This window comes from Lepus europaeus, chromosome 16 (genome assembly GCF_033115175.1).
Source record: "Lepus europaeus isolate LE1 chromosome 16, mLepTim1.pri, whole genome shotgun sequence".
Classification (NCBI taxonomy): Eukaryota; Metazoa; Chordata; class Mammalia; order Lagomorpha; family Leporidae; genus Lepus; species Lepus europaeus.
The window spans coordinates 47,034,589-47,058,840 of NC_084842.1; the positions used below are offsets into that span (position 1 = coordinate 47,034,589).

A 24,252-nucleotide genomic window follows, 5' to 3' on the forward strand; every position below is an offset into this window, starting at 1 on the left:
GTTCCTGTACCCGCGTGGGAGACCCAGAGGAAGCTCCTGGCTTCAGAATGGTGCAGCTCCTGCTGTTGAGGCCAACTGGGGAGTGAACCAGCAGATGGAAGATCTCTCTCTCTCTCTCTGCCTCTTAAATAAATAAATAAATAAAGCAGAGGTTCTTTATCTGTGACAAAGGCAGTGATGGCAGCAGCTGGCCATGGGAGCCTGAGCTGCTTGGTTAGGACCTCCTTGGAAGGTTCAAGGCTGGTGTTTTCTATTGGTGTCAGTCAGAGCCTAAAGTTAAGTACCTTTTCAATCTATGGAAGAAAAAAAATCTATCTGTATTTTTGGTAAACAGTGCTGTTTCAAGAGCTGGCATTTAGTTTAGTGGTTAAGATGGCCATGTTCCACATCACTGTTCCTGGGTTTGATTCCTGGCTCCTGCTTCCTGCCAGTGTGTGTACACCCTGGGAGGCACAGTGATGGGTCAAGTAGTTGGGTCCCTGCCACTCATGTGGGAGACACAGACTGAGCTCCCAGCTTTGACCCTGGCTGTTGTGGGCATTTAGGGAATGAACCCATGATGGGAGCTTTATCTGTTTATCTCCAAAAAAAAAAAAAAAAAAAAAAAGCTGAGTTACATGACTTAATGTTCACATTAGGCTACAATTGGATTGGCTGTGATGTTTTCTAGGATTATGATATTCTGTTTGTACTTTCATATTTTTCAGCTTCCAAATCGCTACACAGATTATAGGTTCAATAGAGCATGCATGCTTCTATAAAAATAAGTTTTATTAACAAAATGGGCCACAGTATAAAAGGCAGTTGAAAGTTCAAATTGCTGCTTTTTGGGGGATTCTTTCTTATTGGGTAGAGCACTGTAGGCAGGTAAGGAGAACATCATCAAAGATTGGTTTCCCTGTATGAAGCCAGTGAGCCATGAAGATACAGCCACATCAGACAGCATCTTTCTGCTTCCCCACCCACCCCTAGCATCGCGGGGAGCAGCTTGTCAACTACTGGAATCCTCAAGAATGTGGGAGCTGAGAAGCAAGCAAATCTAAAGTTTAGAGGGGCTGTTCTTGCTGACACAGAGCTAGGAAGGCTGCCCAGATCCAGGCCCTCATTCCAGATGATTTTGTTGAGCGTTACCTCTTTGTTCCTTGATGACACTGTAAAGAGGGCCAACAGCCTTTCACGCCTTTCCTCTGGTGGTGTGGGCTGGGCAGTCACCATGAAGGGCTGGAGGAGTTCGGGGAAGTATAAGTGGCTCAGGTGTCCCGCTCAGAACTTCTGTAAGAACTTGAGGACAAGGTCCCTCAGCCGCACCCTGAGCATCTCATCGTTGTCACAGATGATATGGGTTGAATCTTCTTCAATCTGGATGAGCGTCTCAGCTTCCTGCAGCAGGACAATATGGCCCTTGGCTGTGTCTTCCACCTTGATATCACTGAAGCCATGCTGCACCGAGAGAGAGCAAGAGGAGGGGCTGATGGGAAAGGCATGATCAGATGACCCAACTGTGGCTTCTGAAAATGGCGCTTCTACACTCAATATTGTAGAAACTGGCACACTTGACCCTCCTCAAAAACTCGTGGTACTAGAAACATGGCCTACTACAGCAATACAATTCAACCATCATTCATACACTTTAAAAAGTGTCCCCAAACATGCAAGAGCTCATACAAAACACTAGCAGAATTTCCCCAACCTGCTGTGAATTATCTGAGGAATACACCCAGGTACCAGTGTTCAGGAATCTGGGACGAGAGGGCAGTTCCCCTCCTCGGCACAAAGCTCACGTTCCTGGGATGAAAGCGCCATCCCAAGTCTCAGCTGCTCTGAGCTCCCATGAAAATGCCATTTCTCACATAAAGATCCCAGTGATGTGGGGACGGGGCAAACCCCTCTCGGGGGGAGGGGATAAGGCATCACAGCAAACACGTCTCTATCTCTAATGCTGATTGCACAATTTTCTTAAGGTGAAAAAGAAGTGGAAAAAAGTTGCCTGAAAGGGACACGAAACAGGTACAAAGCCTTGATGTAGGGAGGTTGTCCCCTCTCAGTTAGGGAAAGTTCTCATGTGGTTTTGGACAGGTACTGACATTCTTGCTGCAGTGAGAGGAGGCATATCCAAAGTCAGGACCTAGAGACCAACGCCTTGGATGAGCCAAGCAGAAGAACTAAATAAAGGTCTTTCTGGGAAAGCAAGTTGTTCAAAGTTTTTCAAAAATAAGTCCAACTTGAGGTCCATTAATAGGGCCCAGGAGCCCTGTCAGGTCACAAGGAAAGCAGGGCCGTAATCACCTGTTCAGGACCCTGGTACAAGATCACTGTGGTGGGAAGGTGGAGGAGACCTGTACACCCTGGCCAAGGCCTGCCCTTTGGGGGAGTCATCAGATGAATGGAGAAAACCAAGCCCAACAAAGAGAAAGCCTTTAAAATGTGAAAGAAGTTGGTGAGATACTTAGCTTGGACAAAAGGTGCTTATTAATAGGTGAGTAGCAGATGATCTTGTAATCATTTGTTAGTTGCAGCCCTTCCAAAACAAAACATTAATGGTAGTACCTCGCTAGCCAGTTCCTCCTTCCTGTCCTGGATTCTCTAATCCTAATGCTAAAATTGTGACTGCTGAAGTCCTGCTGAAGCAGAATCACACAGACCTTTAAGGTTGGGTGTTTACAATTTAGTCGCAGTCAAGAGAAGCAACCACTGACACAGAGGGAAGAACAAGTGTCCTCCCAGGTAATCCCCTTCTTACCAGTCTTCCAAACCATCAGTGAACTGCAGGAACCTTTTCCCAAATTCCTAGGGACCTAGCAAGACAGTTTCCCCCAAAAGTTAGTTCTTCAGTGACAGCAAGGGGTCTAGGAAGGTGCGGCCCACGGGGACGGAGTATCCTGGCCTTTCCTACTGCCTAGGACAGGATGCAAGGATGGGCTGGTAGAATCAACGGGGGAGCCACTGGAGAGGGACAGCATTCTCAGCTCAAGGCTCTCTAAGCCTCTCCCTACAGGACCCTGGACCAAGCATACGCCAGACAGCAGCTTGGACAGTGGGGACTCCATGAAAAGCAGCAACATATGTTCCTTGAAGCCAGGAGGAGACAATGAAGAAGATAAAGGACTTCACTCAGTGTAGCGGTGCACGCTCACCTTCTCCAGCATCTGCACAAACTGCTCCACGGGGATAGAGCCGCTCAACAAAGGCTTCAAAGCTTTGCAGTCCGGCACGTCCTCAGTGACCCGCTTTCTCTTCTTACCACTGGTGGGCTGCGCAGGCCTGGGAGGGGGCTGGAGCAGGATGAAAGCATGGTTCTGTGAGGGGGCGGCGGCCAGGCTGGGCACTGGGAACCTGCAGCAGACTACCCTGTCCCGTGAGTGCCTCTCGGAACCAGAAGCTGCCAGCGCCCCAGGCAGCGCAGTTATCTGGTGTGGAAAACCGGCTGGAACCTGAGTTCAGGTTCACCATCAGCTGGGGGCTCCACCTGGAGTCCAACCAACACCACACACAAAACTACTCACATCAAATGCTATCTTCTGGGGCTAGGCTCCCTGCCTTTTATCAAGAGCCATATTTGGATTCAAGTCAGTATTTTCTGTGTCATTGTTTTAATAAACTTTTGGGGCAGACTGATGGGAAAAAATCCTAGTTTTAGTACTTTTGTCAAGAAACCGAAGGTCAAAGACGCTGCCTATTGGAAGAGAATCTTGTGCATGTTAAGGACCTGTCCAGTGTCTGCCATTTGTCAGCCTGTTTCTCAGGGCCACACGTCTAACAGTCCACACCTGAGAACTCTCCTGCAGGGTCAAGGGCCCACATCTGCACTGCGTGTAAGTGCTGGGGCAGTGGGGCGTGCAGTGCTGCGGGCGCGTGTGTGGGTCACCTGCGCCAGGCTCTCAGGCCTTCATGCGTCTCTGCTTGTGTTGGGGGCGGGCAGCATCTGTCACTTTTCATGTCCCCCCCCCACCCCCGCCCTGAGCATCCAGCTCGAGTGGCAGCGCGCGTGTGGGAGCCTGAGAAATGCCCCTCTCGGAACGCGCCCACAGAGGCTGGGGCGATGCTCGTGCTCCCAGAGCTGCAAACAGTGCGTAGGGCGAGCTGCAGCTGCATCGCCAGGAGTGACCCTCTCTGCTCTTCTCTCTGAGGCCTGTGGCCAGAGAAGCAGTAAAGGCCTCACACGAAGCACCCCCTGTCTGTCAAACATAATCGAGCGCCTCAGTCTGCAGGGTCTCCTGGTTTGGGAAGTGACGTCCTGGGAGCAGCTGGGATGCCAGGATCTTTCTGGGGGCGGGGGGTGTTCCAGCTCTCCCATCCCTCTCGGCTCCCACCCTGCAGCACCTGCTTGGTACCTGGAGAATGTGCTTGTTATCTTTAGTGTGCAGCACGGCTGAGACGGTTGCCAAGGAAATGCCAGGCTTGATCTCCATGGGCACCAGGGAGTCTGCGAGCTGAAAGCAAATAGTGGGGTTTGAGGCGGGCTCGCAGGCAGGGGGAGGGCAGGAGGTGCTGAGCTGCGGGCCAGTAGTGTATGAGGCCACCTGGGGCATGAGCCCCGCCCTTCATAGTGGAGATCCAGGATGGCAACAGTGGGCCCCAGGGCCCCCCATTCTCACAGCAGCTTGTGCCTGCCCAGCCCCCTGGGAAAGTACCGACTACTGAGGACGCCAAGTCTTTCATGATTACCATAGTCCATTTTCTTTTAGTTTGAAATTTTAAAAAAGTTAAAATTTTAAATAAAAAACACATCAAACACACACAGTCCCTCTATCAGTCAATCAAAACAGGAGGGAAGGAGCCAGCACTGTGCTACTGCCCGCAACACCAGCATCCCGTATGGGTGCAGGTTCATGTCCCGGCTGCTCTATTTTCTGTCTAGCTCCCTGCTAATGCACCTGGGAAAGCAGTGAGGATGGCCCAAGTCCTTGGGCCCCTGCACCCACATGGGAGACCTGGAGGAAGCTCCTGGCTCTTCACGTCAGCCTGACTCATCCCTGGCTGTTGTGGCCATCCGGGGAGTGAACCAGAGGATGGAAGACCTCTCTGTCTCTCCCGCTTCCTCAGTAACTGACTCTCAAATACATACATAAATCTTTTTTTTTTTTTTCTTTAAAAAGGAGCTAGAGTGGTGGCCAAACTAGGCTGGAAAGGGAGAAACCAACCTAGCTGACCCGTCTTCCCAGTGACCATCCATCTTCTGGGAGCTTTTCCTGAGCTTGGAGCAGAGACCACCCAGGCAGCCTTGTGCCACTGCAAGCTAGACCCTAGGGCGATGAGCCCTCTCCATCTCCTTTTTGTTAGTTACCTTAAAAATGACACCTCCTGAACGGCCAGAGCCACGCTGCCATCTTTCAGGAGGCTTCCAGCCAACTCTCCAAACCCTTTTACAAGTGAGATGTCACTCCAGTTAGAATGGCTGTTGTCAAAAAGGCAAAAAATAACAAATGCTAACAAGGAAGTGGAGAAAAGGAACCTGATACTCCGCTGGTGAGAATGCTAGTACAGGCAAATGGAGAACAGTATGGCGGTTCCTGACCACACTAAACGTAGATTTACCATATGGCCAGGGATGTATCTGAAGGAAAGGACATCAGCATAGGGAGGAAATGCCTGCCTCCCATGTTTATTACGGTGTTATTCACAGCAGCCAAGATACGGAATTCAGTGGCTGCATGGATAAAGAACGTAAACACACAATGGAACATTGCTCAGCCATAAGAAAGAATGAAACCTTGCCATTTGCAGCAAAATGGCTGGAACTGGAGTTCCTATGCTAAGTGAAATAAACCAGACACAGACACCTGTTTTCGCTTGTATATGTAAGTTTAAATATATAAATGTGGTCAATATAAAAATCTAAGATACTGACTACTGGATGCAGGAGACAGGGAAGGGTGGGAGTTTGGGAGGAATTGGATAACGAGCACCAAAACACAGCTGGGTGAGGATACTGGGTTCCAGTGTTCCACAGAACCATAGGGTAACTACAGTTTGCAATAAGTGAAATCAAAGTTAATTTCCCAGTATGATTGGTTTATGCTATGCCTGTCATAAAATATTGCACTGAGAGGCTGGCGCTGTGGCGCAGCAGGTTAAAGCCTGGGCCTGCAGCGCTAGCATCCCATATGGGTGCTGGTTCGAGTCTCAGCTGCTCCACTTTCAATCCAGCTCTCTGCTATGACCTGGGAAAGCAGAAGGTAGCCCAAGTCTTTGGGGCCCTGTACCGGCATGGGAGACCCAGAAGAAGTTCCTGGCTTCAGATTAGCTCAGCTCTGGCCATTATGGTCATTTGGGCAGTGAACCAGCGAATGGAAGACCTCTCTCTCTCTCTCTCTCTCTGGCTCTTCCTTTCTCTGTAGCTCTTTCAAATAAATAAAATAAATCTGAAAATACTACACTGAGTGCCATAAAACTGTACAAGTCTTCATGTTAATCCAAAATGAAAACAAAAGCCCTTTCACAGTGTCTCTTAAAAACCTATCAGAGCTTTCCCTCACTCAAGATATGCACCACGTGCAGAGTTTTCATTCCTTCTGGCCTCTAGCTCATCTTCATCTGCCCTCCAGATGACTACTGCCAGGTGGAAAGCAGAGACAGAGGCACTGGGATTGAGGAGCTCAGTTTCCCGGTGATGGAACACACAGCCTGTGCATGTGAGGCTGTCTTTCCCACTACTTGAGCCAGGCGTGTACCTTTTTTCCTGGCACTGCGGTGAGCTGGAACCTTCCCAGCAGCCCTGCCTCCTGGGACAGCTGAATGTGGTTCTTACAGACCTCTACCGACTTCACTTAAGAACAGCAATAACATACAAGGTGTCACTAAGCAAACATAGTGATCAGCATCACAGGGTAGATGATGCTGTCTGGACACTGAAACAGACTGGCGAGTTGTGCTTGAGGACTTTTATGAAGCAGGAAAGCACACGCGGAGTAAGTGGGAAGTGCTCCTTCCTGGGAGGGCAGGTGCCGGGCTGTGCCTCTGCCCCACCCCCCCTTCCCCTCTGTCCTACCACCACTCCTTTCACAGGTCAGGCTGGCATGGGAGGTCTGGGGATGGCATTACAGGAACCAAGTAGCTGAGACGCTCTCCCTGGGCAGCCAGGAACACTTTCCAAGAAGACTCTGAAGGTGGGCAAACTGTCAGCTGGCAGTTCTGCCAGAAGGGCAATCAGCCCAGAGCCCAGAACAACACAGGTCAGCTCAGGTCCTCTGGGAGGGAGGGGCACTGACTGGCCATCCTGGGAGAATTTCTCATCACAAGGCCCATGAGGCCTGGCATCTCAGATCTCCTACTTTGCATGTGGACAGACTGAACTTGAACCCAGGCACTCGGATATGGCTTGTGAGTATCCCAACTGGTTATCTGTTTGTTTAATTAATTAATTTTTTTGACAGGCAGAGTGGATAGTGAGAGAGACAGAGAAAGGTCTTCCTTTTCCATTGGTTCACCCCTCAATGGCCGCTGCGGCTGGCGCACCGCACTGATCTGAAGCCAGGAGCCAGGAGCTTCTCCTGGTCTCCCATGCGGGTGCAGGGCCCAAGCACTTGGGCCATCCTCCACTGCACTCCCGGGCCACAGCAGAGAGCTGGACTGGAAGAGAAGCAACTGGGACAGAACCTGGGGTGTCAGCTAACTGGTTATCTTAACATCTAGGCCAAACCCATCCCTGCGTTGTCCTTTGAGAATGAGGACAATCATTCTCTAACTTCCCATAATGGGGAATCAACAGAGAGCAATCAGAGGAAAATGTAGTTGTGGGAGGGCCAAAACTGTGGAGCTCAGTTTTAGTTCGCTGCCTGGCAGCTGTGGAAGGCTGTGGAGGAGGAAGGGTGGAGGATGACACAGGCAACTAATATTATTACCAGATAAAAGGAAGTCTGAGAGCTTCCTCACTGATCCTCCATATGCTGTTTCTTGGAACTGATTAGGTTCCCTAAGGGAAAAGCCATTTATTCAAATCCAGAAAGATATTCAAATGTGTTTGAAAACCAGTCCTACAATAGCATTTTTTTGGGGGGGCTGACATTGTGGCAAATGGGTTAAACTGCTGCCTGCGATGCTGGCATCCATATCAGAGCACCGGTTCAAGTCCTGGACTAAGTACTTGGGTCCCTGCTATCCACTTTGGAGACCCAGATGGAGTTCCAGACTCCTAGCTTTGGCCTGGCCCAGCCCTGGCTATTCCATGCATTCAGGGAGTGAACCAGAGGATGGGAGATAACTCTCTGTCTCTCCCTCTCTGTAAAAGTCTTCCTTTTAAATAAATACATTTTTATAAAAATTGCTTTGTTGGGGGCTGGCCACACCTTGATTATCAGAGGTCTCTGGGCAGCAGGTTCAAGTCCAGCTAGACTCCCACAGTGCCCATGTTTCCTTTCTGGGCAGGGCTCTCAGTGGTGGGTCCCATCTGTCTCTGTATACCCTGGAATACCAAGAACCACAGAGCACTTACCCCGCTGGTTGGTCCTGATCTCTGAGGACAATCACATTCTTTCTAACCCTGAAGAGTTACGCTCAGGCAAGCATTTGGTGCTACAGTTAAGATGCCGCTTGGGTCACCCACGTCCCATGTCAGAGTGCCTGGGCTTGAGTCCCAACTTTGCTCCCAATCCCAGCTTCCTGCTATCGTGCATCCTGGGAGGCAGCAGGTGATGGCTCAACTACTTGGGTCCCTGCCACCCACGTGGGAGACCTGCATCAAGTTCCTGTTTTCTGGCTTTGGCCTGGTCCAGCCCTAGTGTTGTGACCAAGTGCACGGTGAACTAGCAGATGGGAGACCTGTCTCTGTGGCTCTGCCTGCCTTTCAAATAAAGAGCTGTGCTTTCCCTTTTCAGTTTTATGTCCAAGGTCCTTCTTTTAGAATCCTCTCCCTCTGGAACCCCATCTGAGGAACGGGGCCTTTCCTGGAAGCAAAAGGGAAGAACTGCAAGAACAGCAACACGTGAAGCTCAGTAGTTTGGAGGAAAGGCCTTCATCTGTGGCTGTCGTTGTGGCCTAAGATCTGTCATTGTTCAGGGGGACGATGGTGACCAGCTGTTTCCATTCCTTGCTGAGAGAGGAGCTGGGGCAAGTGGATTTAAACTACAGCAGTATGTGTTCCCGTTTCTGCTCTGAGTTACCAGGAGGGCACCCAAACCTGTGACAAGCTGGAGCCACCAGCACTTGCCAAGTGGACAGTCTGGGTGTTCCCCCGAAGAACACAGAGAGACATAAGGAAGCTGAAGACCTCCCCCAGCTCACAGGCCACTTTCTACCAGAGTTGGGGACTTGGCATCACACAGAGTCCTCAGAAGGAGCCTGTGCACGGGCTTCAGAGGTGGTTTCTCTGCTCTAGATGACTTTATGTAAAACACAAGTATTTCTCACAGAGATGGTTGGTGGACTTTGTAAAAAAATGACCCACATGGAACAACTAAAGCCTGATGTTCTGTCTAGGAACAGCACTTTGATTTTTCCCTAAGGAACTTTTTAAAATTAATCATTAACTCAAGAAACATTAGGGTGTTATATCTTCTTATAGATTGACTGGATAAAAGGGTTAAATTTAAAGGTGATTATGAAGTTTCTTCCTCATGTCTACTTTAAAGGTTAAAAAAAAAACACTGTAGCAAATTCAATTGAAACACTTCTGCCCATTATTAAACAAAGAAATAGGAGATATCTATGTATACTTATACAATCAGAAAAGAGTTGAATAAAGTTAGAAACAGAACAACAAAGGGATACCATCTGATGTTAGCAGGAAGCAGAAAAGAGAACTGTCCCCAGCTCTGATGTGGGGGTATAAACCATTGCCGTCTTTCTGGGGGAACAAGCTGGCATATATAACTTATAGCCACAAATACTCAAATATTCATAATCCTTGACCCAGAAATTCCAACTGCATAATGTTTTCCTATGGACAAAGATTTTTATGAAAGGCTGTTTTGTTTTTGTTTTTGTTTTTGACAGGCAGAGTGGATAGTGTGAGAGAGAGAGAGACAGAGAGAAAGGTCTTCCTTTTTGCCATTGGTTCACCCTCCAATGGCTGCTGCGGCCGGCACACCGCGCTGATCCGAAGCCAGGAGCCAGGTGCTTCTCCTGGTCTCCCATGCGGGTGCAGGGCCCAAGCACTTGGGGCCATCCTCCACTGCCTTCCCGGGCCATAGCAGAGAGCTGGCCTGGAAGAGGGGCAACCGGGATAGAATCCGGCACCCCAAGGCGGAGGATTAGCCTGTTAAAGCCACGGCGCCGGCCAAAAGGCTGTTCTTGTAAGTATTAACATATAATACAAAAAAGCCAGAAGTAATAAATATTCACCAGTAAAGGAATAATTCAATAAATTACCTAAATAATAAATAATAGTTAATTAAATAAATTACATAAATACACTTATGATTGACCATTACATGCATCTGTTAAAAGTAAGGAGTCTAGGGGCCAGCATTGTAGTGTACTGGGTAAAACTGTCACCTGCAATGCCAGCATCCCATACGGGTGCCCGTTCACGTCCCAGTTGCTCCACTTTGGATCCAGCTCCCTGCTAATGGCTGGGGAAAAGTAGTGGAAGATGGCCCAAAGTGTTTGGGCCCCTGCCACCCACATGGGAGACTCAGATGAAACTCCCATCTCCTACCTGGCCCATCCCTGGCCATTGCAATCGTCTGGAGAATGAACCAGCATATGCAAGATCTTCCTGTCTCTCCATCTCTCTGTAACTTTGACTTTCAAACACATAAATAAATATATAAATCCTTGAAAACAAAACAAAACTGGAGATTCTAAAATCTCTTTAGTGATACAATATATGTACTGTTACGTGAAAACGGTATATGAGGCATAGTTCCACAGCATGCACACACACACACAAGTGAACAGACAAGGTAATACACCAACATTTTATCAATAGTTATCTCTGGTATTGGAACTGGAACTCATTTCTGCTTTTGTCTTTATATTACCTGCATATAATGGCTTTATATTATTATTTTAAAATGTTAATATTTTAAAACTCCTGGTTTTAATTTCTAATAAACCAACAGATATAACCCACATACACAAAAGCTCCTTAAGGTTTTTAGGGAGTCCTAAGACCAAAACATTTGAGAACTGCTGTCCTTGAGTTTAGATACCTAAACCTAGGCCTTCAATCCCAGCCGCTGGAAAACACCAGACAGAAGGGGCCAATAAAACACCAGGATCAAATACCAGACAGAAGGGGCCAATAAAACACCAGGATCAAATACCAGACAGAAGTGATCTAGAGGCACTGCGTCAGTCAGTGCCTTTCACATTAAGATAAGCAAAGCATGGAGAAAATGAAAATCCAAGTTATGAAAAACAAATGAAATAACCGTAAAGTTAGAACTGGGGATGGTTAGCTCCACTTGTTTCAAAAACAAAAACAGAACCTCATCCTCCTTGGAGTGTGAAACCAATTTTCATCTTTCATTCATCCAAAATAGTTTTTGTTAACAAGGCCAAATGACTGAAACAAAACAGAAGCACTCCAGTGTAGGCCACATTAACCTGATGGATGGGCCAACTCGAAAGCTACAGCAGAGAGGCACCATTTCAGTTCTTGCACGAGGCTTTGGAGGACATCGGAAGGGAGACTTGGCTGCACTGCAGCTGTGCTGAGAGAAACAGAAGCCAGGTGTGCAGCCAAAACAACAGAACGTGAGAGGCTGAATCCCCAAGCTCCAACTAGCAATTAGTATTTTTCCCTTTTAAAGAATTACAAGACCTCCCTTCTTTTGGTTGCGCACCCTTGTTGCCCTATGGCCTTCGGGCCGCCCGCTCTCTGCTTTCCAGCCTGCATGCTTGCTCCCTGTGGCTCGCTCCTGGCCTGCTCTCTGCCTGGTGTGGATCCAACTTAGCTTCTAGACCTCTTTCTCCCCTAAATAAAGCTCTCACTTTCCTGTGCATTTCTCTCATTGAATAAAAAGCTTAAAAACTTTAAAAAAAATTTTAAGACCATAAACATCCAAATGATCTTCAAAGAAGTCAACTTGAGAAGCTACACATATCTTTCTTCTAGTTTACTGCCTAACCTGCTTTGACTTTAAAAAAATCTTTTTTATAAAAAAATTTATATATTTATTTGAAAGGCAGAGTTATAGAGATAGAGGAAAAGACAGAGAGGTCTTCCATCCACTGGTTTACTCCCCAAATGACCACAACAGCTCGGGCTGGACCAGGATGAAGCCAGGAGCTTTTTCTGGGTTTCCCACATGGGTGGCAGAGACCCAAATATTTGACCATCTTTCAGTGCTTTCCCAGGCACATCACAGGGAGCTAGATTGGAGCACAGCAGCCAGAACTCAAACTGGCACACATATGGGATGTCCACATTGCAGGCGGCAGCTTAACTTGCTGAGCCACAATGCCAGCTCCTTAACTCTTTCAGAAAAAAAATTATAACCAATTAATAAAGCTTAAATTGAAATAAATTAGAATTACTATCTTTGCTTTGAAATTATAATTTGGTATAAGCCAGTGACTAAGCTACAAATACCTTTTTAACAGCTGAATTCCCCCTTGAAGGAAGAAGACTAACCACAAGTGACTGTGTGCAGAAGGTGCTTTCAGACTCTGCAGAGGTCGCTGGACGTCTCTGCCAGTGCATCCAGGAAGCTCCCCTGCAGGCCACTGGGCCTTGTTCGTGCCTGTTTCCCCCACACCTGCAGCCCTCCAGCCTGCACTCACTCGGTCTCCCTATACACTGGTTACCGACAGCAGTCATATGGGAGAGTTCCCTTCCAAGGAACCAGGAACAAGACAAGAATGGTTATAAATTATCTACTTTTATTTGCCATTATAAAAATCAGGTTTCCTTGCATTTAAAAAACATCTGTTGGTTTGGTGGCTCAGTTTTACATAAATTAATTCCTGGTGTTGGTTTGGATCTCCTTTATCTATTGCTTTTCTCGTTAATTCTGGAAAGGACTAGGAGTACTAAAAAATGGGTTCCTACTGACAGCACCAGGGTTCTCCAGGGGCCTTTGGTGGGGCCACTAAAAGAGTATCATTCATGAGGTTAGACCATAGATCCAGGGTCTGACTGCCCTCTGAATCTCAAACTCCAAAAAGAATTTGGGGCACATTGATTATAACAATACATTATCTTTTTTATTTTGTGTCTGTTCAAAACATGTTCAAGTTGTCTCAAGAGGCAAAAGGAAGCCAGAGGAGCCTCCTACTGTCTTCTACCCTGTCCTCATCTCAGGAGAGCTTGCTCACCTTCCTTACCCCAGACAAGTCACTTGAGCTCAGAGACCTTCCCTGTCCGGCGTGTCCCCCATGTGCCTTTTACTTTGTCTCTACTCACGCAGAAGCTGAGATTTTACATAACTACAAAATACTTTGACGGAACAAAACCTGTAAGTTGTACTAAAGTGGATATAAATACCATCTACAGTTATTCTCCTCTCTGAACTCAGTGATATTTGACTCACTCGTGAGGTCCTGCAAAGACGAGGAAAACCACTGTCCTGAGGCAGCTAAGGCCAGAGCTGGCATCCGTGTTTCCCGAGTCAAGGCTCTGGCGTGAGGCCCGGCCTCGTGGCTCACACTGCTGCACGCTGACCTGGGCGAGGCCCTGAGTTTTCACAGCTGTTATTTCCTTATCTGAAAAATCAGAAAGCCCTGGGATGGCCACTCCTCGTCCCAGTTACTTGCTTGTGGGTCTTTGGTTCATTCATATTTGACACAAACCCAAAAGAAAGCGACCTCTTGGTCATTTTCATCAAGAGATTCAAGCACAAAACTCAAGTTAAACCTGAGAGACAGCTCACCTCTGGCATGATTTCAATCTTCTCGTACCGACGTTTGAAGGGCAGGGCAAGGACCTCGGCCCGCCGGTAGGACATGGCTGGGGGCTGGCAGTCGATCATGAGGTCCATCCTGTGGGACTGGGCTGGGGGTGGCTGGGTGTACTGCTCAGGACAGACCACGTGCAGGGGCTGAAGAAACAGCAGAACAGGGTCACGGCCAAAGGCAGGGAAGCAGAGGAGGCCGCAGTGCGGAGCAGCCAGGTCAGAGGGCTGGTTCCTCTCTCACTCTGGCTTCCTGATGGCTCAGACACAGCATTTTCATGCCACCTCGAACTCTCGTCCTCTCAAACCCAACCAACCAGTGAGCAGACAGATGTGTGTGTGTATGTGTGTATATGAGGGGAGCAGAATAAAAACTTCAAGGAAATCCCCTGAACTGCCAGTCATACTGATGAGTGAAGGGTTTACTGTCTCAGTTTGCTTTTATTTTTTCTACTCTACAAAGTAATTTCCATGGTAACTTCCATGTGTTTACTCTTGGCTGGTCTGTCTCTAGGCTCCTTTAGGGCACAACTGTTGGATGCTCCTGGCTGCTAGCAAGGGTTGGAGCTCTTTGTGCTAGTGTGTAGTTCTGGTTTAAAGTTTCTTCTGGAATTAGGTCAGTTGGTATTAGGCGGTAGGCACTGGTTATGTCCCATGCTCAGCACTGCATGACAATGAATCAGTTAGGAAATTTTAGACAAAATGTCTTTTTTGTCATCTTCAAAGAAAAAAAATTAGTAAACCAATGTTTACTTCAGAAAAATACCACACAACTGAAAACTAATGTTGGAAGTCCACAGGTCACTGCATTGTTCCTGAGTTTATTACTTAAGAGTTTGAACCAAGCCACGAGGTCCTTAAAGAGTAAGGTTTTCCACCAGGTTAAGCTGGCTGGATATAAAATAGCACTTGCTCCTTAGGACTCAGACATCTCTTCTTCCAACCGCCTTTTGCTTGTCTTCCTGACTCGGCTGTTGTTTCAGTCTTCTCCCTCCACAATCGTGGCCTAACAACTTCTTCCAGGGTTTCTGCTCCTAAAGCGGAGACCAGATGGCCTCCAGGTTCGAATGTTAGCACAGGACCAGAGGGGTGGGAAGAGCATCCGGCTAGTTTATTGACTGGGATATGAAGTTACTGAGTAATGAAAACAAGCTATAAATTATTTCTCCCAGTACAGTGATGAGCACACAGTGGGGTGTAAAATCACTCCACCTAGGCCAAAAGCAGGCTACAGAAAAATATTCTTCCCTGTACAGCAAGCAATTAGTGATTACCAGAATCCATCCTCCCCACCTTCCTCAGGCTCCTTAGCTTTTCAGCTATTTTTAGTTACCTTATTTTATATAAGGGCCTCTTGTCTTGGGGTCAAAATTCTGCGAAGAGGAGGAAAGAGAACTTCTCATCTAGGCCAAAAAATGGAAGGAGACCATCACGCCTAACTGAATGACTAGGTGAGGAGGCAAGAGGTAGCACCAGGGCATCCCTGGAAACAATGAGGTTACGGAAAACCAGAAATTCTCCTCTCTGTTCTCAGCTGGCTTCCTTGCTGATTCCCATGCCTGCCCACTCCCAGTCACTGGGAAGCTCACCAGGTGAGGAGTAACTGGCCTGCTGCAGTGCCTTTGTCTCCCCCACTCCGGCTTTCTCTTTCTGTGCAGAGATCCTTCCTTTCCTTCCTTTTATCTACTACTTCACCCCAACTACTTCCCCCCTTTCTGTATGGAAGAAGGTGCAAAACGAGCCAAGAACAACAACAAAACTCAAACTGGAAAAAAAACAAAAACAAAAACAAAAACCAACATGTGGTGCTAGACCTTGCTACACTATACTGCCTGTCAGCTCAGTGAAACATGTTTCCAGAATGACTTTTTTGAGGAATGGAAGGAAGATGGATAGTTTTTTGGTTTTTTTTTAGTGGACAAAGATGGTCCTCAACAAAAATAATAGACTCTTTATGCTTTCTTTCCCTTTCCTTTTTGATTTCTTTTGAATGGAAATTTTCTTCAGGGTGTAAAGGTCAGTAGGTGACTTTTAAGTTTGAAGAGTAATGAGTACACGTCCCAGCATTCTGTAGACATCTGAGAGAAGAGGGAGACAAGAACCTGAGTGCAGCTAGACACCCGTCCACTCACACCACAGAAGCACACACTCCGCAGTGACTAAACCACACACACACACAAGCAGTTTCCTTCATTACCTGCACTTCTTTAAGCAATTTAGACACCTGGATGAAATTCAGCCGTGTATCGATGGGGCAGTATATGCATTTCATGGCCAAGGGCTGGTAGGGAGCCAGTGCTTCCAGGTAGGAGAAGTCCGGTTCTAAGCAAAGTACAAAAAGGAATTTCAAAATGCAAGCAAGGCTGATGAAGGCAGCACAGTGAGTAAGTCAGTGAGTCCTGTGCAGTGACGGGAGGAAAAGAGTTCCAAATCAGGAGAGAGGTGGGATGGACCTGCATGTATGGGCTCAAAATTTCCACCCTGGAGAAGTAGATGAATGAGGGGATACACAAGTACATGGAGGAGAAGGCAAAGCTCTTATGTACAACAACTAAATATAAAACAAATGATGACTTTCAAAAAAATCCCACTTGTCAATCATCACACTAATAATTTATTCAGATGAGAATCATCAATAAATACTAAAAATGTAGATAAAAATTTGAGGAACAAGAGAATATTTACATTCTCAAAGTGTTCCCCACAAAATACTGCTTAAATACAAAGAAAGACAATGACTTCACAGTGTGGAGGCCTGGCACAGACCACGTGACTCACATCATGTCATGTGCCCAAAGTCAACACTCAGATGTGAGATAAATCAGCATCATGGCCCCCTGCTTGACAGGACACACCTAAGAGGCAACAGACTAGACTTTGAGCCCACATAACACAGGCTCCGGCTAAGACTATTCCATTCCTCCTGCAAGCCCAGCACAGTAACTTCTCCAGTGTCTGCAGAACACCTGACAGAACCTCCAGACACTGGGGTTCCCACCTCCGGTAGATATTTCCTTAAAATACCCAGAACCACCTCCACCCCTCCTCCCCACAATGAGGCAAGAACAGGCCACCCACAACTGGCTCCCTTTTCTTATGTACAGTCAACATAGTACAAACAGAAAAGGTGGCTTGAAACTTCTTTCTCTCTCACACTATTGGATGTCAGGAGTGACAAAGCTCCTGGTCTGGAAGCCTAACAAACCAGTTTAAATGTAAGTTCATTACCCAGAGTTTTGTCACAAATGATTTTATAATCCTTGATTTCTAAAGAAAAATTTACTACAGAAAAATTAACACTGAAGTCAACCCCTCTTATTGTACTGTAGCCACTGTCAGGTACAGTCACAACTCATTCAAGATTATAATTTTTTTTTTTTTTGGACAGGCAGAGTGGATAGTGAGAGAGAGAGACAGAGAGAAAGGTCTTCCTTTTTGCCGTTGGTTCACCCTCCAGTGGCCGCCGCGGCCGGTGCACCGCACTTATCCGAAGGCAGGAGCCAGGTACTTCTCCTGGTCTCCCATGGGGTGCAGGGCCCAGGACTTGGGCATCCTCCACTGCACTCCCGGGCCACAGCAGAGAGCTGGCCTGGAAGAGGGGCAACCAGGACAGAATCCGGCACCCCGACCAGGACTAGAACCCAGTGTGCCGGTGCCGCAAGGCAGAGGATTAGCCTATTGAGCCGCGGCGCCAGCCGGGGTTGAATTTTTTTTACTTGTTAAGACTTTGAAAATCAATGCTGTCTGAAGACTTTACATTGCTAAAATGTAATAGTGATTAAAGAACATCCCTACTTGACCTTATTAAAGGATTTGTTTGTCCTGAGTGGTTTGTCTCCAAGGAAAATAACTGCAAGACAGAGAAAGACAAAGACCATGTGGATAAACAGTTTCAAAAGGTTAAAACAAGTCTGATTACTGGAATTTTAGTAGTACTTGAAATGACTCATGAAATCCTATCAAAAAGCTGTTCAGCAGAATTCCATCTCAGGGAAAAATCTTCAAAAGCAGAAATAGGAGCCTATGTTGAGGTGCAGCAGGGTAAGCTGCTGCTTGCAATAATAGCATCCCATTCTGGAGTGCCAGTTTGAGCCTCAGCTGCTCTGCCTAATGAACCAGCCTCCTATTAGTGTGCCTGGGAAGGCAGCAGATCATGGCCCAGGTACTTGGGCTCCTGCCACTTGTGTGGAAGCCCAGGATGGAGTTCTTGGCTCCTGGCTTTGGCCTGATCCAGCCATGGTTGTTGAGGCCATTTGGGTAATGAACCAATGGATGAAAGATCTCCCTTTCTCTCTGTCACTCTTTCAGAAAAACAAAGAAACAAACAAAAACCCACAGAAATAAAAGCTGTGTCAATACACAGTTATCTAACAGGTCACGCTGCTTTATTCTCTTTCTCTTACAGGTTTCTCATTCTTTGGTGCATACAACAGAATCAGGTTCATATTTATGCCTCAGATTATGATGGGTCTCTACCTTGTAGGCATATTCACCATGGTCCCAGTGGAAAGAAAAAGCAGGGTTTGGTTATTTTTGAAATTTACCTGTGAATATAACAGTATTGAGACTAGATTTTCCCCAGAGCTCCATGAAATGGACCACGTCCCCAAACCGGAGGGAAGGGTGCCCGGTGAACACCACACACGGCTGCCTGAAATCATTGCTGAAGTCTCCGTGGATGCTGGGGGTAGTGCTTCAGCTTGTTGGTCTGAATGAGCTAGAAGACATAAGAAAAGAAGAAGAGATGTTAGTCTGCCTAAAGGAAGAACCAAAGCCCAAGGGGGTATGTACAGCTGAATTAAACACATCAACAGAAACAGAAGCCAGAGGATGAGAGACAGTAATCTGCAACAGACACATCTCAGAGAGGATCATCACTCAAAGTTTACAAAACTCTTCAACTCAGCAAGAAAGCAAAGAATTTAATTTAAAAATAGGCAAAAGGCCTGAATAGACACCTCATCAAAGAAGATATGTAGTTGCAAACCAGCATCATACATCACTAGGGATATGCAAATTAAAACAATGAGATAGATGCTACTAATCACTTAATCACATGACCAAAATCCAAACACCAACACAACTGATGGTGGTGAGGATGTGGAAAAGCAAGAACCCTCGCTTATTGTTCGTGGGAATGCAAAATGGTATGGCTACTTTAGAAAACAGTATGGTGGTTTCTTACAGAACTAAACATGCTTTTTCATATACTCCACGTATACTACTACTTGGTACTTACCCAAGGAAATTAAAAACTTATGTTCACTACAACATCTGCACAGACATTTCCAGCAGCTTTATCCATTAACTGCACAAACTTGGAAACAATCAAGATGCCATTTAGCAGGTGAACAGATACACTGTGGTACACCAAAGCAATGGAATATTATTCAGAAGTACAAGGCGATGGCTATCAAGCTATAAAATATACAGAAGAACCTATTACTAAATGAAAGATGAAATCTGAGAAGGCTACAATACTAATAAAACTTCAGTGAAATGACCTTTTGGAAAAGGCAGAACCATGGAGACAGTAAAGAGGCCAGTGGTTGCCAGGGGCTGGGCAGGGGAGGGATGATTAGGCAGAGCACAAAGGATTTCAGGCTGGGGAATCTATCTGTATGCTATTTTTATTTTTTATTTATTTATTTTTTTGACAGGCACAATTAGACAGTGAGAGAGAGAGAGAGACAAAGGTCTTCCTTCCGTTGGTTCACTCCCCAAATGGCTGCTACAGCCGGAGTGCTGTGCCGATCCAAGCCAGGAGCCAGGTGCCTCCTTCTGGTCTCCCATGTGGGTACAGGGGCCCCAAGGACCTGGGCCGTCCTCCACTGCCTTCCCGGGCCACAGCAGAGACCTGGACTGGAAAAGGAGCAACTGGGACAGAACCGGCACCCCAACTGGGACTAGAACCCGGGGGTGCCGGCGCCGCAGGTGGAGGATTAGGCTAGTGAGCCGTGGCGCCAGCCTATCTGCGTGCTATTATGATGAATCCATGTCATTATACATTTGCCAAACCCACAGAATGCACAACACCCGAGTGAACGCTAATGCAAACTGTGAGACTTATGGGTGTATTGTCAAAGTTCACCAGTGTAATAAAAGTACCACCTGGCATGGTTGTGGATTCTGGAGGAGGCTCTGTGTGTGCAAGAAGGTCGTATACAGGAACTCTGTGTACTTTCTGCTCATTTTTGCAGTGAACCTAAAACTGCCCTAAAAAACAAAGGCCACAACAGATATTCCTTGACATTCAATGGAGTTATATCCTGAAAACCTATCTTTATGTCACAAACACACTTAATACACCAAACCTCCCAAACATCCCAGCACAGAAGCACAATACATGAGATACAGACCATTTGGGAGCTACAGGCTCACTGCTGCCCTGGCATGGCCAGATGGTATTTTACTGCATTTTGCTAGCTCAGGAAAAGATCAAAACTCAAAGTATGCTTTCTACTGAATATCACAACCACTGCAAATTCAAAATATCTAAGGTGGACCATCACAATCATTCAAGTTAGCCAAAGTTTTCATTTAACAATGTGACTTTGGAATAGATGAGAAAGGCAAGTCCTTTTAATATTAACACACTTCAAGAAACTTGTATTCATAGCTTCCTGACACTCCCAGCTTGGCCTGAAGTCCTCAGTATCACGTATTGTTTAGAATACAATTAACTTTCCCAACATTTGCGAATCACCAGGTCCTGGCAACAATAAAATAATTCCTCACTGTTGACTAGTACAGGAAATCCTCCTGAGAAGTCAGAGCTGTGTTAAGTTACTATGGCAACTTAGTAAAGACAAAGACCACACTGGCTTTCAGAGAAAGTTGGGAGATTTTTTTCCTCAGGACACAGAGAGCGGTATTAAGAAGTAGGCCAAACACAATCTCGATTTGTCTCTAGGGTGTGTATTTTTTAATTTACTTATATGTTTATTTCAGACAGAGATATAGATGGGGAGTGGAGGGAGGCAGGAAAGGAAGGAGAGTGGGGAGAGTGGGAAAGAGAGAGAGAGAGAGAGAGAGAGAGAGAATGAATGAATGAATATCTTATCCTCTGGTTCATTCCCCAAATGTCTGTGGATGGCTGGGGCTGGTGTAGGCTGAAGCTAGGAACTCAACCCACGTCTTCCACATGGGTGGCAAGGACTTCACTTCTTCCCAGGGTGAGCATCAGCAGGAAGCTAGAATCAGGAGTGGAGCTGGGACTTGAACACAGGCACTCCGATAAGGGATATAGGCATCCCAACCAGCAGCTTAACCACTAAGATACGTGCTCACCTCGTCTAAAGCATGTTTTTTTTTTTTCTTCTTTTTTTTTTGGACAGGCAGAGTGGACAGTAGAGGGAGACAGAGAGAAAGGTCTTCCTTTGCCGTTGGTTCACCCTCCAATGGCCGCCGCAGTAGGCGCGCTGCGGCCCCCCGCGCACCGCGCTGATCCGATGGCAGGAGCCAGGTGCTTATCCTGGTCTCCCACGGGGTGCAGGGCCCAAGAACTTGGGCCATCCTCCCTGGCCACAGCAGAGAGCTGGCCTGGAAGAGAGGCAACCAGGACAGGATCAGTGCCCCGACCGGGACTAGAACCCGGTGTGCCGGCGCCGCAAGGCAGAGGATTAGCCTACTGAGCCGCGGCGCCGGCCTCTAAAGCATGTTTTTAACCAAAAGAGTTTTGATCAATGCTAGGTGACACACTCCCAGTGTCCTGATAACGCCATAAACAGTTATAACCACAGATGGCATCTTGTGACGCTGCTCAGAAACTGCCTTCTGGCATAAACCCTGTCCCTGCCTCCTCACTTCAGCAGCAAAAAGTCAGATGGAAAACATCAGACTTCATAGACCCTACATATCAATGAGGTCGAAGCAGCACTGCCCTATTTAATGGGTAAAGAAATGGTCTGTGACATGGCTTAATCCTGTTAGCAACGCAGGGGGACCAGTCAGCAACTTCAAGTTCAAATAAAGTCATCCCAATAGTGAGGATATGGCTAGAGTGGGTGAGCCCCCAATAGAAGGCAAATTCTATTCATTTTAGAATTTTGTCTTTAGTTAGAGAGACCTGAGTTTATCAGGAAGATGGAAGTACTACCCTGGAGATTTTAATCAGCTGTTACATGCTTGGGTGGGATATTAATAGTAAACTTGGGCGGTGAACAGTGGATTCCACTTTCTTTCCCAGATGTACTGCAGTCTTTATGAAGTTCATGGAAAATGTGCAGTAGAGAAAAATTTATGCATGGAATTAAAAAAATTTTACACCCAAATAAACATTTTCTAATTCAAATTTTCCATAAACTTTTTTTTTTTTAACCTATGTGGCCAAACTCATTAGTCACCCCAATTAAATGGCAAGAGGCTGTCTACAGGAGTAAGTCTACTGTACCCACAGATGTCAAGAAGATGAATGGGATTCTAACAATAGCAGCAGGCCTTTGTACACTCAAGTCCCTTTTATAGGCACTACCAATCGTTTCTGTAGCTCTACTGATCAATGCATTGAAACTAAGATAATTCATATTTTTTTCGAACCGGCTCTACTTTTTCTGGCTGATTTAACTACACTTGACCACTGGAAATGACGCTGTAGGGCAGGAATTCTGTATGGTAATTTGTAATCAGTGCTAAGGGCAAACCATATTTTCTCATGGACACTGTTAACTATACTGAAGGTCTTCCTTTTTTTTTTTGGACAGGCAGAGTGGACAGTGAGAGAGAGACAGACAGAGAGAAAGGTCTTCCTTTTACCGTTGGTTCACCCTCCAATGGCCGCTGCGGCCGGCGCACTGCGCTGATCTGAAGCCAGGAGCCAGGTGCCAGGTGCTTCTCCTGGACTCCATGTGGGTGCAGGGCCCAAGCACTTGGGCCATCCTCCACTGCACTCCCGGGTCATAGCAGAGAGCTGGCCTGGAAGAGGGGCAACCGGGACAGAATCCGGCGCCCCAACCGGGACTAGAACCTGGTGTGCCGGTGCAGCAGATGGAGGATTAGCCTATTGAGCCGTGGTGCCGGCCTGAAGGTCTACCTTAATAATGACAAGTGTATTTCAGTAACCCTGATGGTACCACTATGGTGTATTCGTATTCCTAACCATAAATGGACAAGGTCATCTATGACATACAGTATGCGTGTGTGTGCAAGCATATGGTAACACTCTTAGAAAACAAGTTCTAACGAAAGCCTAGCTGTTATTACAGGAGAGGAAAACAGACTTTTAATGCAAAGTCCACAAAAAATATGTTTGTCACATTCATTGTGTGACATTAATTTTACTGTGGTAATGACATAGCTTACAAAATTCTGGCTGCTATAGTATTATTGAATATGAGGACGGAAAACAACCTTCTTCATAACTTTCCATCCGGTATTCTGGTTTGCAAAAGACTTGTCCTTCAGAGGAGGAAAACAGCAGTTAAAATAATTAGCAGGACATTCTGTTGCAATTTACTCTGTGCCAGTTAATTGTGAAACAAACAAAACCAGTAAATCCCTAAATATACACATCTGCAGACATGATCTCAGTGAACGAGGCTCCACCTGATGAAGAGATACAAATCAGACTTTCACAGAACTTAGTGCATGAGTGAGATAGTCAGTCAACATGGTTATATTATAAAATAGTGTGACCATTAAAATCAAGAAATTAACACTGATAAAAGAGTTATTCCTCAGTATCTGAAAGGGAATGGTTCTAAGATCACTCTGCAGTTATCAAAATTGGAGATGTTCAAGTCCCTTACATAAAATGGTGTGGTATTTGCACAGAGCCTATGCACATCCTCCCCTATACTTTATATCATCTCCAGATTACTTATAATACCTAATAAAATATAAATGCTATGGAAATAGTTGCTATACTATATTGTATTGATTAGTGGTCACTGATTGTTATCTGATGGACAGAGCTCCAGTCTGCTGGCTCATTTCCCATATTATTGCAACGGTGAGGACTGGGCCAGGTGGAAGCTGGGAATCTGGAACTCCCATGAGAGTGGCAGGAACCCAATTACTTGAGTTATCATCACTGTCTCCCTGAGTGTACATCAGCAGGAATCTGCAGTCAGGAGCCAGAAAAGTGTTTCAATCCCTGACACTCTGACAGAGTACACAGGTGTCTTTAAGGGAATATAAATATTCAGTACATACAAAAATTCTTTTCCTGTATATTTTTAATCCAGTTAGTTGAATCACAGAACCCAGTGATACAGGAGGACAACTGTTCTGCAGCTCACTGGTGTACCCCATTCCAACTTGACCAGCTTAATCACTGCCTTTACCAGCAAACAAGCAAACAAAAAGCTTTTCTTCTTCTGTCCCTAGACCCAGCCCACAGTCACAGGGTGAATCTAACTGTCACACCTCTTCATTCTCTTAGCAGGTCCTTAGTCTTCCCTTGTCCTCTTAGTCTTTGACATTTTTGAAGAGTTCAGGGTCAGTTACTTTGTAGAAGGTCCCTGAACTTCAGTCTGAT

General features: G+C 46.3%; 1 protein-coding gene across 1 annotated transcript in view; it reads right to left on the minus strand.

The window, feature by feature from the left end:
* Positions 1–727: 727 nt before the first annotated feature.
* The window catches only part of INTS9 (integrator complex subunit 9), a 155,016-nt gene continuing 131,491 nt past the window's right edge, over positions 728–24,252 (minus strand). The window contains 7 exon segments of the mRNA XM_062212781.1: positions 728–1,440; positions 3,135–3,272; positions 4,332–4,430; positions 13,755–13,922; positions 15,973–16,097; positions 18,320–18,461; positions 18,463–18,492. Of these exon segments, the coding sequence (XP_062068765.1) occupies positions 1,264–1,440; positions 3,135–3,272; positions 4,332–4,430; positions 13,755–13,922; positions 15,973–16,097; positions 18,320–18,461; positions 18,463–18,492 (879 nt within the window). The 3' untranslated portion in view covers positions 728–1,263.